The sequence below is a fragment of the Anopheles marshallii genome, chromosome 2 (genome assembly GCF_943734725.1).
Source record: "Anopheles marshallii chromosome 2, idAnoMarsDA_429_01, whole genome shotgun sequence".
In the NCBI taxonomy this organism is placed as follows: domain Eukaryota; kingdom Metazoa; phylum Arthropoda; class Insecta; order Diptera; family Culicidae; genus Anopheles; species Anopheles marshallii.
Window position 1 is genome coordinate 4364992 of NC_071326.1, and position 13488 is coordinate 4378479.

The 13488-nt window shown below is 43.2% G+C and overlaps 1 protein-coding gene across 1 annotated transcript in view; it reads left to right on the top strand.

Moving 5' to 3' along the window:
- The first annotated feature begins 10033 nt into the window (after nt 1-10033).
- Nucleotides 10034-13488, top strand: part of LOC128709744 (afadin) — a 32003-nt gene continuing 28548 nt past the window's right edge. The window contains exons 1-5 of the mRNA XM_053804762.1: nt 10034-10147; nt 10664-10772; nt 10920-11113; nt 11285-11728; nt 11867-11948. Coding sequence (XP_053660737.1) covers nt 10034-10147; nt 10664-10772; nt 10920-11113; nt 11285-11728; nt 11867-11948 — 943 coding nt within the window. The remainder of the gene's footprint in view (nt 10148-10663; nt 10773-10919; nt 11114-11284; nt 11729-11866; nt 11949-13488) is intronic.

Consider the following 13488-nt stretch of genomic DNA (forward strand, 5'->3'; position numbering starts at 1 on the left):
ATTATTGCGAAGAGTTAGATAAGAATTCTTCTTGGAGTTTGTATACTCGCTCTCAATGTTCTCAAAACTGTTCAATCTCATATATTGTAATGAGGTGGAGTATTCTTGATGAGATTTCTCCTTGAAGGATGATCACTGGGTTCCTAAAATATGTTCAAAATCACTCAAAATTAATAACAATTCATACGTGTCCTCTGTTGTTCCTGTGCTGAATGGTTAGTTTGATTTCCATCCGAGAATTGTTCGTTCTCTATGCCTGTTTTAATCAACTACTAGTAACTACAAGTTGCTTTTTATTATAAAGTTCCAGTATCTAAGAAAAATCCCCTGACACTGTCTGTTTTAAAACAACTATTTACAAACAAGTTCATCCCGATTCGTCAGCAAATATGTCATCGGCAGAACTCGAGTGCATCCGCCAGCTCCCTCCATCTGGTGTATTGTGTGTCATGTGACGAGTGTGTGCCTGATCACAGCTTGTTGGAAATCGCTGCTCGTCAGAATACTCTCGGCAAAAGCTTCCATTAGCGCAGTATTTCACTCGGCAGCGAAGTACAAAACTTTTATTGCATATTGTTTGTTATCGTTCCTTTTGTTTCTATCTATTGCGCGAACTGTGGGTTTCTAACTATAGTGTGTTTGTTTATTTTCGTTTGCAGCGCGTTGCTTCTCTGCTCCAAACGTATGATAAAGTCGTTATTATTCATGTCACGAGTAGTGTTGGCGAGTGTTCTTTTTTACCGACCAGCCGGGAGTTCTCGTTGTAGTCCTTTATCCATTCTGTGATCAGTCAGTGGTCTCTCGAACATCAATAGGTTTGAAAATTCTTGATTCCTGTTTAATATTCTTCGAACAGCTGGTGGCATCTTTTGGATGATGAAATAGTTAACCATAGTTTAATATGTTTCGCATGCCTTTTTTATGAAGTACGTCATCTCTGGCCAGCTTCAGGCTTCGATTCTTTCAACGCTGCATGTGTGAATTGATTTTCCATAAATAACTACAACAACCGACACACACACATACACCGTTCGCATCAATATTCAGAACGCCGTTACATGATTGTGGAATGTCTTGTGAAGCACGAAGCAGTGGAGAACGAATCCGGTTTTGCTGGGTTTCTCACTTTCAGCCGTGCATTGCATTTGCTGCGCTTTGCTTCAATATGTTTGTTTATTCCTTTTCCCCGCCGTTCGCGCGATGTCAGCGTTTGTGCGGAGGGATGTGTGTTTTTTTTGCATAGCGAATGCAATTCCCTGACATTGAATGGGAATCGGACGAGGGAATGCAGCGCTTGGCGCTGGCAGTTCAAGTTCGCTCGGTGTATAATTGTGTTGTTGCGAGTGACGTCCCGACATGGTTTTTGAGAGTTCGTCAGACAGGCCGCTGAAGAATTGGGGACGCTCTCCGCCGAGTGCTTGCACGGGCTCGAACGTTGATACCCCTTAGCAAAAACAGATCATAGAATGACCCCTTGGCACGGAACGGACGCTTATTCCTGTCGTAAATGCCGCGTCAAACGGATTAACCGCAATGGATTGTGTACCGTGTTGGTGTATGCCCAGCCTTACGGGAAGAGTGCGGAAGTAATGTGTGCCGATGCTTTAGCATCTTCCGCACCTTGGCAGGGGTCGCGCCACCCTGCCTTTGTTTACCAGGCGGCCATCGCCGAACCTTCCGGCACGTCCAAATTTCTCACGTTTCCATCGCCGCGCAGCTCATCTCCGGATGACTCTGGGCAAGGGGAGGTTGATGGTTGACTTAGAAAACAGACAAACCCAGCCCAGCCGCGCACATAAACCGATCCTGCGAAGAAGCGGTGACGGAAATACGGTACGATGCCAAGCCCAGCGTTTTAAAACGGGGGCACACACACCATACGAGCCAAAGGGGTGCAAGATCGTCCGAAAGGGAAGGAAAGGGGGTATGTTGGGTGGTGGTGGCCGTGGGAAGTGCGCGCGGGGTGAAGTTTACAAACATTTCTTAAACGGTCGGCTATATTTTTTTTGGTCCGAGCTTGAACTGACGCTGGGGGCAAACAGGCGCATCCCAAAAAATGCACTCTCGAACTCGGAGTTGTGCGAGCGCGCTTGAATGCGTGCCGTAATGGTAGCGTGATTTATGCGCCTGGTATTGCTCGGTGCTTCTGTTTCGCCGTTGCTGTTCTGTGTGTGTAAAACATCCCTTTCGGCCACAGCAATCTTCCCAGATAATCGCGCTGAATCGAAAGGAAATAGAGCGATGCACGGTTGCGTTTGGTAAGGCACAGGCGGGTGCAGTCTTTTAGGGTGTAGTTAGGGTCATAAAGAAGGCACGGCAATTGGACAAACGGTCTGCGAATGGTGATGGTCGCTGCACTCACAGCAAGACAATTTCCCAGCTAGTTAGGCTTTTGGCATTCCGCCCTGCCGCGGTTGAAACAATTGTTTGTCCAAGTCGAGCGAATTGGCCGTGTGTTTGGTGGTGTGTAGCCTCTTCCTCTCCGCGCGGTGCTACGCAGGAATGATTTACATTGGATAATAGTGTTACCCTTCGGTGCCGGTTTGCTTCCAAGTGCATCCAACTGTGCAGTAGAACTGATCTTGGTTTACAAGGAAAGGTTGATCAATGTTCGTCTTAGTCTGGTTGCGCGTGACTATTTGTCACGCAGTTTGTTACAAATAGGAATGGAAGATCTATGAGCTATTAGGTACTTTTGCTTTTCTCTTGTTTTTTGAATATTATATGGCTTTTAATTCTATATCATTATTGGAAGTGTAATAGAGCATTAACAATTAGCTTAAAATATTACTTCAAACTCCGTTACGAACGCAATAAGTTTTTTTTGTTTTTGTTTTGATCTTCTATGATCATAAAGAGAAAACAAGTTTTCTTGGTCACGGTTCATGGATCCGTTGTCCGCGGTGAATTCAGTGAACCGATAAGGCGGAAATGACCCGTTGTTAAACACACCAAACAAGAACACGACGCAAAAATGGCTGTGAGTAAGTTTTACATGAACCAAAAGAACTGTAATGTTAGGTTGATAAATGTGTTGGCCTGAAATTGGTACGTTGCTGCACGATATCTTAATATTATTTAGCAACAAATATTTACGCTCCAAACCGTACCTCCGGAACTGCTTTTCGTATGCAGCACCAGTGTGGTCTAGACGGGCGTCAAAGACGGCCGGGATGGGATCGAGTTGTGTTACCTGCAAGACAGGCAAAACGAAATTGGCACCAGACGGACTCAACGTTCGGTCCGACAGCCGGGTAGCGCTGGCAACGACTCAAATAACTAGGTAGCATCTAATGAGATGTCTCATCATCACTGACGGAATCCGTCAGACGAGACGCTTCGCAAAGAAAAGGATGATGAGTGGCTATGCAAACGTTCGCAGTAACATCGATGCGTTCATCGAAGAAAAAGGATCCATCTGTAACTGGATAGGAAGCTAATTATGTCCTAGTTTTGCTTTCCCATATCCTGGATCATATGTAGGTGGAGTTGGAGATTGTATTGTTGCTCTCGTAAAAGGTCAGGCAGTAAGGTTGAAAGAAGGAGTCACCCTCCGTACGCAATACATGATCATTCATACTTGGAGTTGTAAAACAAAGCGTAATAAATAGGGAGGAATCGAAATATTGTTTGAGAGAATCATACTCAAAGAATTTTGCTAGCTGGACTGAGCCAGGTTAGGCCATGTTTCCCGAATGTGAAAAATGTAAATAATATTTTTGAACGAAAACAGCTGAAAAAGGATTATTTTAATAATCAGACTGGTATGTTATTTCAAATGAATTGAAATTAAAATTAAATTTCTACACTTTAATCGATTTTTCTCAAATTGTAGTTGCACAAAATTGAACCCTTGTGTCATTCTTTATGTCAAAATGCTTCAGAATAATACAGCCCGGTACATGGATTATTTGGCAGATACAGACTAAAAGCTTAAGCTTTCTAACTCAGAGTATGATCTGTCCCATTATCTGGAAAGGATCAGATGATATCACAATTGTGGCACATGATAATACAAACTGATCGCTGAGATGGGGAATCTTTGCTTATGATGTCATGTGACACGATTTGTTCCTATGAGACTTGTGTCATATTTTATAGTAAATGTGGACGTCCATGATGTGGCAGTAGAAACATTCGCTCTAGAATTTCATTTAATTGACAGTAATTTATGAAATTATGATGATATTTTGCCTTGACATCAAACAGACAATTATTTGTATGGAATTGGTTGTTCGTTTGTGCAGAAACCTCGCTACTTTCCCCAGGTGCATGCTTTAATTAATGCTGTTACATTTTATCACACAGATTCTGTATTTTGATTCGCTCAGGAGCGTATTTGAAACCGACATTATTGCATTAGATACAACGAGCTAATTAGCATAACATTGCTCTTCTCTCGCTACTTGTGGGAAATGCAGTATCTCCGTTCCATTCCAGCGTGCGACACAATCATCAATTTGATCTTTCGCCTTGACAAATCATTCTACCGCGGGCTACCCGAGCGCTGCGAATGAATGAATCATTCGCGCGTAGTAAATTTTGCTATCAATCTAACGGCTGGTGACCATGGCAATTCTCAGGAGTCTGACCTAACCATTGTAGCTACGGGTTGGTGTACAGGGTGACGGGTGCATTAAACGTTCCCGGCAGTCTTTCTGTCGAACGCACGGCAGTAGTCGAGGTCAATTAAATTCTTCACCCAACTGAGCCGCTGATTGCGATGATTGCATTTGAGTGGACAAAAACCTAGCGGAAGGAGTCAATTTCAGTACTGCAAAGATGTCACTTTTCTATCTATGGTTGAATGGGATGGTGTGGAGATTTCCGCTTTGAACCGAACTACTCCGATGCTGATAATGAACTTTGCCGTAGTGCATAAAGGCGTGAGCTGTCCAGCAGCCTGCATAGCACACTTCCATAGGACATGAGCGATGGCAAACTTTTCCCTGGGCTGTTTCGATTTCGGTTTTGTTTTACAACAAAATAACAAAGGTAAATGTGAGCATCAACCAATTGTTGATGAACTCGATGCACTATTTAATTAATGAATGCTTCTCCGATAATGCTCCTGCACTCTGGAATATATGCTCGGTACGGCGACATTGTTGGCCACCTACATCGATGTTGTTGTCTGTTTCTTGTTCCTTCCTGCAATATGCACGAGTGAAATGAACTTTACCAGTCAGGTTGGTTGTTGATCCAGCGCTATGTGTTGATGAGCATGAAATTTCAGAACACAGCCCGAGCATGGCAACAGAATGTCAGAGTGCATGGTGCTATGCAACTATGCTTTTGTCTGTGGGCAGCTGCGCCCACCGGGTCGCGGTTTTGTGCAATGGAAAGTTTTTATGTAACTTCACTTAGTAAATAAATTCGTAGCTCTATAAAGTGCCATTGCCGCTCAGTTTATTGAAATAACTTAAAGCGGACGAATCTTTCACAATTAGAGAGAAAAAGTGACTTTTCGCACAAACCATCTTCCTTTAAAGCTGCGCAAGAAACAACCGGAGCCGCATTATGTACATAAAGAAAGAAAGAAAAAGCAACAACCATGTGGAAAACCCAGTCCATAAACAACTCTGGGAAATCGCACGCCTGAATGACCGCGACGAGCACGCCGAGTGTTGGCTGAATGAGCCATGCACGCTTTCCCGAAGGGTTCTTCAAATGTTTGCGAGCCCACAACCATTGACACGCCGTCGCCCCTTGCTTATCTTCCGACGTCGACCGCTGTATCATTAAATGTAGTCCACGCGGTTGGGCGGAAAATGGTGGGATGGATATTGTCGGAAGTGGGGACCATTTTTGGGACCCTCCGCGCACCCTCCGCGTGCCCTCCACGGTTTCCAAGCTTTCGATGTTTTTGTTCCGGGTGCAGTGAAGCTTAACATTCCCACACTTACAGCACATTCTGGTTCACCCCTCATGGGAGCCTGTTTTTTTATTGTGAAGGTACGGTACCGAGCGCACTTGAATTCGCAGGATAAGAGACTGTTTCAATGCGTTTGAGGTTGAAATGAAATGTGTCCAAACAAACCATTTTAAATGCCTGGTTATTGGAAGGAAAAAGGGGGGGATAAACATTCAGGACTTTTGGGGGGGTAAATCACCCGATGAGGACTAAACTGTGCTAGGCAGATGTGTATTGAGAACATATTTTAATGCGTGAAACATGAGTCACGAGACAATGACACATTATCAGCGGGGGAGGAATTTTGTTCGGAAGCCTCGCATTCGTCTAGTTTTGCTGGTAAGCTATTTTTTCTTTAGCCAACCTGACAAAAGAAAACTACCCGGTCCGACTGTTCCGACCGTCAATATTGTGCCTTCGCTGGGATGTTTATTTCCTTGCGTACGTGCAACTATGTGACGAAACGGCGACGTTGTGTGGTAGCCGTTATCGATCAAATTCTTTCTTGTGTTGGGGCGGCATCATCCACTGTACGCCTCCAACTCTCCGGAATGGTTGGAATTTTGTGGTTATGTTATCCGACCCGAGCGCTTTCCATTCGGTTCGGGCATTAATAGTGAGTAGTTGTCAGGCTATATTGGCTGCAGAGTAGATAATAAATTATCGTCGGTACATGTTTATTTTGGACAAACCAAGGAAACAAACAAACGGCCCCAGAATGAACAATGAATATCGATTTAATATTCTAAATCACTTGGTTTACAGAGGAGTGATTATATGATGTTGGTGAGTTGGTGAAATATGATTTGATGATTGGGAGAGGATTTGGTGATACGCTACTAAAAAGTTACAAGAGAATTAAACAACATTTAAGATATTAATAAGGTACTAAAAATACAGGCTGGAATAATTGAAGTTTTGTTCACGATCTCGTCGAGTTTCGCCTAATGTCTTGATGTGTGCCTTGAAGTGTCGACGAAATTGTTTACGATGTAAATCGTTAATTGGATTAATTAGGTAATGGAATTCGATCGAAGCTGCTTCTTTATTTTTATTCGCTAAGTAATCTGGCCCCCTATTTGTGCCCATCCGTCCGCGTTCCCTCTCCACGTCCGCTTCATCTCTCTGCACCTATGGTTTTGTTACTTTCCTTATTGACGTGAATCTGGATGTGAATATTCGCTGCATGTATAGGCGTTAATCTCGAATAAAAGCGTTTTTCCGCGTAAGATTTTGATCGAGGAAATCGTGTACGCACACACCACCGGTACCCAGTGCAGGGCGGTAAAGAAAGATCTCGATAATTGGATTCTACATTCCACTGTGAATGATTTAAATTCAGCGTACGGCCAAAGCCTAGATAGACACACGCGGCCGGAGACGATTAGGGGACCGGGAGGTAGGGTTGGGTTGGAACGGGATTGGAGTAGCCACCACCACCCCGAAGCAGTATGGGCCATTGGCAAAAGCTCGCCCCAGCTGCGCTGAGGAATTCCTCCACGTTGTGCCACGCGTCTGTCCTCCTTTTCGGGCTTGTTATGTTCGTCAATTGTTGTCAAGTCCGTGGGTATGGGCAAAAACCGACTGGCGCACCTTCTGGCACACACCTGCACCCGAGGCGCGTCTAAAGACTGTCATTGTTGCGAGCATAAACTATGCTTAGAATCATTAAGCATTCTGTGACAGCGAACATCCATTGTTTTCCATTGCTTTGCTCGCAGCCGGTAACTGTGGCAAATGTGAATTAACGATCCTTTCGTAAAATTTCTCCAGCGCTTCCTAGCCCTGGTGTGCGGTAAGAGTTATTGCAGCAGCGTGCAGTAATATGTAGGTTACAGGGCGGCCGCATTGCTGGTTTGTTGAGATCTGGTCCACGCACGTAATGATGCGTAGAGCTTCATTGTAAATGTGTTGCTCTTTGCCGTAAAATATCCTCCACTGGAATGGGGGACGTGTCGTAATGTCTGTCGGAAAGATGCGTCTTTAGGTTAAATGGTGCAGATGATAATTCGTCATGACCGCCATTTTCACCGGTGCATAGTGTGACAGAGAGGATACTAATGTACCGTATTTAGTTAGGTTGACAATCACAGGTTTAATTGTGCATTGTAATTAAACATTAGAAAGAAATGGCTGATGCACCGTAAACGCTGCCATTGTTTATGTGACTCAATGGCCAATAATTTTAGGATCACTTTGCAACAATGATGTTTTTATGAATAAACTTCAAAAATAAATTGTTTGCATACGATTGCACGAGTGGGACATAAGAAGACGACATTCTTTCGCTTCGGTACCGGCAGTAGCAACACATTTTTAATGGCACTCATTCATGGATGGTGGTACATGTGAATAACGCGCGTAATGTATTCATTAAGCAAAGGAAACTTTTTCTCCATTTTTCGCCGAAGCAAATATTATGTGAATGAGAAGCGAAGCGCGTTGGTTTTCTTCGAAAATTCATTTCATCGTTCCGGGACGACAACCCAAGTCAATCAAGAGCGGTGTGCGTGTGTTTTTTTTTTGCACACTCTTGAATGTTTAATACACCCTTGAAATTCACTGTCAGATTGCAAATGGAACTGCGCGCTGGTCTGTTGGTGCCGTAGAAAGTTTGGTCCCTCAATTGGTTTTCAACCGCGAAAATGCCACGATTTGTTTTTCTGCTTCTCCCATTTACGGACGAACCGGGAGGGAGGCAAACGTCACCTGACGGGAGTCCCTTGGGGCAGTATGGCAAAAAGTTCTGGTGTGGGAGCTGTCGTGATGGGGGAAAAAAAGTCTCAAACCAAGGGCGAAAAGGAAAGGAAAAACAGTATTACAGCATGGATCAAGCGTTTCTTGCGATTACACCGTTTGCGGTACGATAATCGGCAAAGAAGCGTTTACATACATCTGTTTCTTTGCTTGCGAAATGCGAAATTTTTGCTACTGTAGGTACAAGATGAACTCGAATCGAACGCATTGCCCTTTGTAAGCGCACTAATGTAATTACAGCAGTTGACTTTATGTGAATTTTTCATTGCTAATCAGGGACATGTAACAGAGTTGACGACAAGAAAAAACAAACTGGAGATTGACTATTTGTTTTAAAACAAGATCAAATAGTCACGTTGGAACACGTTTAGCAATATGCTACAGTGCGTGACATAATTATATGGTCTCTAGTATTTTTTAGCATAAAAGGCACAGCTTTAAAATTAGATAATATTTTGTATCTACGAAGATAAAACGTATGAAAAAGTGTTTTTTTCTATTTTTACATATACATTTTCTTACAAAATTCTTTGGAAGAAAGTACGATCTCATTAGAAAAAAAAGTATTCCGATACAAATCATCAATTTTACCTTACTTAATGAACTTTAAGACGAAGTGTCTTAAAATTAAAATAAATATATTTTTGAAAAGTACTTTTAAATATGTGTTGCTTCCTCTCATTAAATTAACGGGGTCTACATACAACATCTCAAAAGAATGCCTTATACTTACGTTACGCATTGTATTTCTACCTTTTGGCCCGTCTGGTACTGGTGCTAGCTACTAGGCATTGGTACTCGGCTGTAAATATCGTCACTGAGCTTAACACCTTTCCCGTCCCTTGCCTTCTAATTGATCATAATAAAAGCAATTACCTTTGGTTGGATGTGCATAACCTGCCTTTAGTCGGTATTCGTTCCCGCGCCACAGCTGTGCAGTCAGAAATTTGTTCCATTTTAACACTTTGCTTTCCGCTTTCTTTCCCTTACAGGCATTCGCCGTCTAGCAGTACAACATTAAAACAACAAGAGAAAGGTGCCGTGTGTACATCGCCAGAACGATCGCTGCGTACCATCACGAGGAAGGATCCAATTATCCGATCTTTTCGTTCCATTCCTTCCGGTGGCCAACTAAGAACGCACGACGGTACATTCAGACCTGCCACCGGAGACCTTCTGGTTGCGAAGTGTTTCGCCTTGAATCGGGGGCATTAGCAGCGGTTCGTGTTACCACGGCTAGAGTTACCGTTGACGCGCACTGGCAACTGACGGAACCATAAGGCGCATTCATCGCGTGCGCCAAAAAGTATTCTCGACCGAGGGCGACATCCTGCGCTGCGTCTCCGAACATATCCACATTCGATGAAAATGTCGCTCAATGAGAAGCGGATGTTCGACCGCGAAACACTCCGTTCCGTGATCCAGCAATGGAACACGGTTCGGTTGGACATTTTTGCGCTGTCCGAGCCAAATGAGGTAAGTTTGGTGTAATTTAATATATTATCTTAACATGAAATGGGCATTGTTTATCAATGTTCAAACGATGCATAATGTTATATATATATATATTCAATGTTTTAATCCGTAGCCCGACGGCTACCTCGATGAATACTTTATTTGAATCTCTGCTAACAACATGGCAATTGCATGCATTAAATTAAATTGATAAGATAATTGCTCACAACAACTACCAACGATGGTGATGATGAGGTGTGGCCAAAAGACAGCGCAAATACGACAATGTCCTCTAGAATTAGTCATACCCTATAACCGTTGATATGTTGCGCATGAGTGACACAACATTTGGCTGGTGGCGGTGCTCGTCTTTCGTACATTGCCCGGAAAGATGAAGCTGTTTCCTGGAAATGGCATTCATTTTCGTCTACCTATCGAGTCTTTCAAAACGATAACACACCCTCCTCAACCTCACCGGAACTCCCTCGGCTTCATTCACCCTCGCTCACGTTTCTTTCTGTATCTTCACCACAACAGAACCTGGAATTCCACGGTGTGATGCGATTTTACTTTCAAGACGAGGGCCAAAAGGTAGCAACCAAATGTATCCGTGTCGCATCCGACGCCACCGTTTCCGACGTTATCGGTAAGTTTGGCTTTAATAGATCGCCCGGCGGGGGCTTTTGTACCGTGGGAAACCCCGGGGGAGCGAATGGGCGATAGGACAGAATATGGAAATAATTTGTCAATATGTTTTGTGTGTGTGTGTGTCGTTTCGTTTTTGTGATTATAGAAACGCTGATAGAGAAGTTCCGTCCTGATATGCGAATGCTGTCCCTGCCGAACTACGCACTGTATGTGGTCCATGCGAACGGCGAGGAGCGAAAGCTGAACCCGGACGAAAAACCTTTGCTCGTTCAGCTCAATTGGCATAACGATGATCGCGAGGGGCGATTTCTGTTGAAAAATTGTGCCCAAAAGACAAATGTAAGTAGGTGGAAGTAATGTTGGGTTGTTGAGCTTGGTCGTCCGACATTTACCTACGCTACGCAACATGCACAAGCGGTGTTGTGAGATGTTTGTAGCTTGGCAAAAGGACAATAAGACAGGGGTGCGAGTAATGTCGTTTACTAACTGTGCTAATTTTATACTTCACAGACCTTAGACAGCATCACCGATCAGCCGAGCTTCAAGCGCAAGCTGTCGAAAAGGGAAAAGAAGGAGCAGAAAAAGAAAGAAAAGTTGAACAAATTGCAATCAAGTGGTGGTGCCGGTGGACCGGATTCGGAGAATCATGTAGCCGAGAAATTGTACACCGAGCTGCCGGAAACATCGTTCACGCGATCCATCTCCAACCCGGAAGCGGTAATGCGGCGTCGCCGGCAGCAGAAGTTGGAAAAGAAATTGCAACAGTTCCGGTCGAGAGACGGCGGTCCGGACACGGGCGGGACGCTGAAGATCTACGGCGAGAGCCTCTGTCGGGACGTGCCGTACAAAACGCTACTGCTGTCGATCCGGGACTGTGCGCAGGCCGTGGTCCGAGAGATGCTATCCAAATACGGCATGGATAAAGTGGATCCGCTTCACTACTGTCTCGTGCAGGTAAAGTTCGTTGGAAAAAATTGCAAGCATATTTACCGGGTACTGTACGATTGTCCGAAACGGTCTGATTGTGTCGGTATTGCTTGATGAACCCTTTTGAAGTGGGGCTCTGTTTGATCATATTTTCTGTGCTCGTAGGTCAACAGTGATGGATCGGAATATATCCTCGACGACGATGAATGTCCTCTCTCAATTCTAATGAATCACCCTACATCTCGAGGTAAGTGGCCAAATGTGTAATTTATTCAGTTCCCAAATTTGGGCCCATTTATCCATCTGGCAAAATGGTCTAGGGTTATTCAAGTACTACGAAATCAACTTTATAACAGTCAATCCTTCTCCCTGCTGCAGATAACCGATAGCAGTAGCTTAAACTTTTTACAATGCTACCGTATTTACACCTCCTCATTGTAAGTTCTATGCTTTGTTTGAGCAATGGGAATGTTTGTGCTTGACCATGTGATTGAAAGTGAAACTCTGTACGTTGTTTCTATTGTACGGCTCTTCTATACATTAAACAACTATTTAGGGATTGGACATTGACCTAAAATCAATATTTTATTGCTGAACTCCACACAATTGAATTTAGTTGCAAACGACGCCCAATGTTCACAACCTTGCGCGATTATTCACTGAACCGTAAATGTACAGCTTGCTGCATAATTTGAACAAGTATGGAGGGTTTTTTAAATAGTTTTAATTTTTATAACAACCTTAAAATTTGTTCTGTGTCGGTTTAGTGCTATAACTACGCTTACTATTTAATTTTCATTGCTATTTAGTGTTTTGAGATGAACAATAATGTGAAACACAGGAAAAGCTTTTAACAAACGAAGCAGCGCCATCTGTTGAGCGATAGGCCAACAAGTAACGTTGAACTCAACTGTGGTAATATTGGTATAGGCTGTGTATAGAAATATGATGTACGATGAGTATAGAAAGTATTAAAACTTAACTTTATATTATATTGGTTTGAAAATATCGTATTTCAATTGACATTTTTATGTTAAGAAATTGATCTACGCATAATAATCTACCTTTCTATCCATTCGGGTAATTGTGAACGTTATCAAAGCACACGGACTGAAAGACGAAATATCAGATTATCTTATCATACGAAGCTGAATTTATTTGTTGTCTGCAAAGCAGTGCTTACGAAACAACACCTGTCGAATATTCCAACGCATGTGAAGAACTAGCTTCCTGGACTACTGGACTGTTACTCTTTTTTGTTATGTTTATCTCTTCTTCGCTATCAGTAGAGTACATTCTCTGAACCAGACATCTTAACCTGCTGGGGTAGATAAGACCGTTATTTGCTGTTCGCATGTATACAACATTGCATGGTACAACTAAATGAAAATAGATCATGCCCATTATGAACAAAGTAGTTCATTTTGATTAGGCAACAATTATAATGCTGGAGACTAATCAACACCGAATTTTATCGCCTTTTGAGGTGTTCCAGAATACGAGAATGAAAAGAACATTATAAATCAATACTAAAGGTTACGCGCCATAAAAAAGATCGTTTTGTACCGGAAGCGATACAAAGTTGGAGGTCAAATTGTTCTTTCCGTCATCATATTTATGCGGTTTGCGTTGGAAATTCAACGCAAAAGTGTAAAACCGAGACGTAGGGACCCTTGGGCTTATCTTCCGCATTTTGAAAGCCTTTCTTACGATTGTGCTGATTTATGATGTAATTTACTACTGTCGACCGTTTTTGTTTGTTTGTAGGCAAACTGCCCGGGTAATAG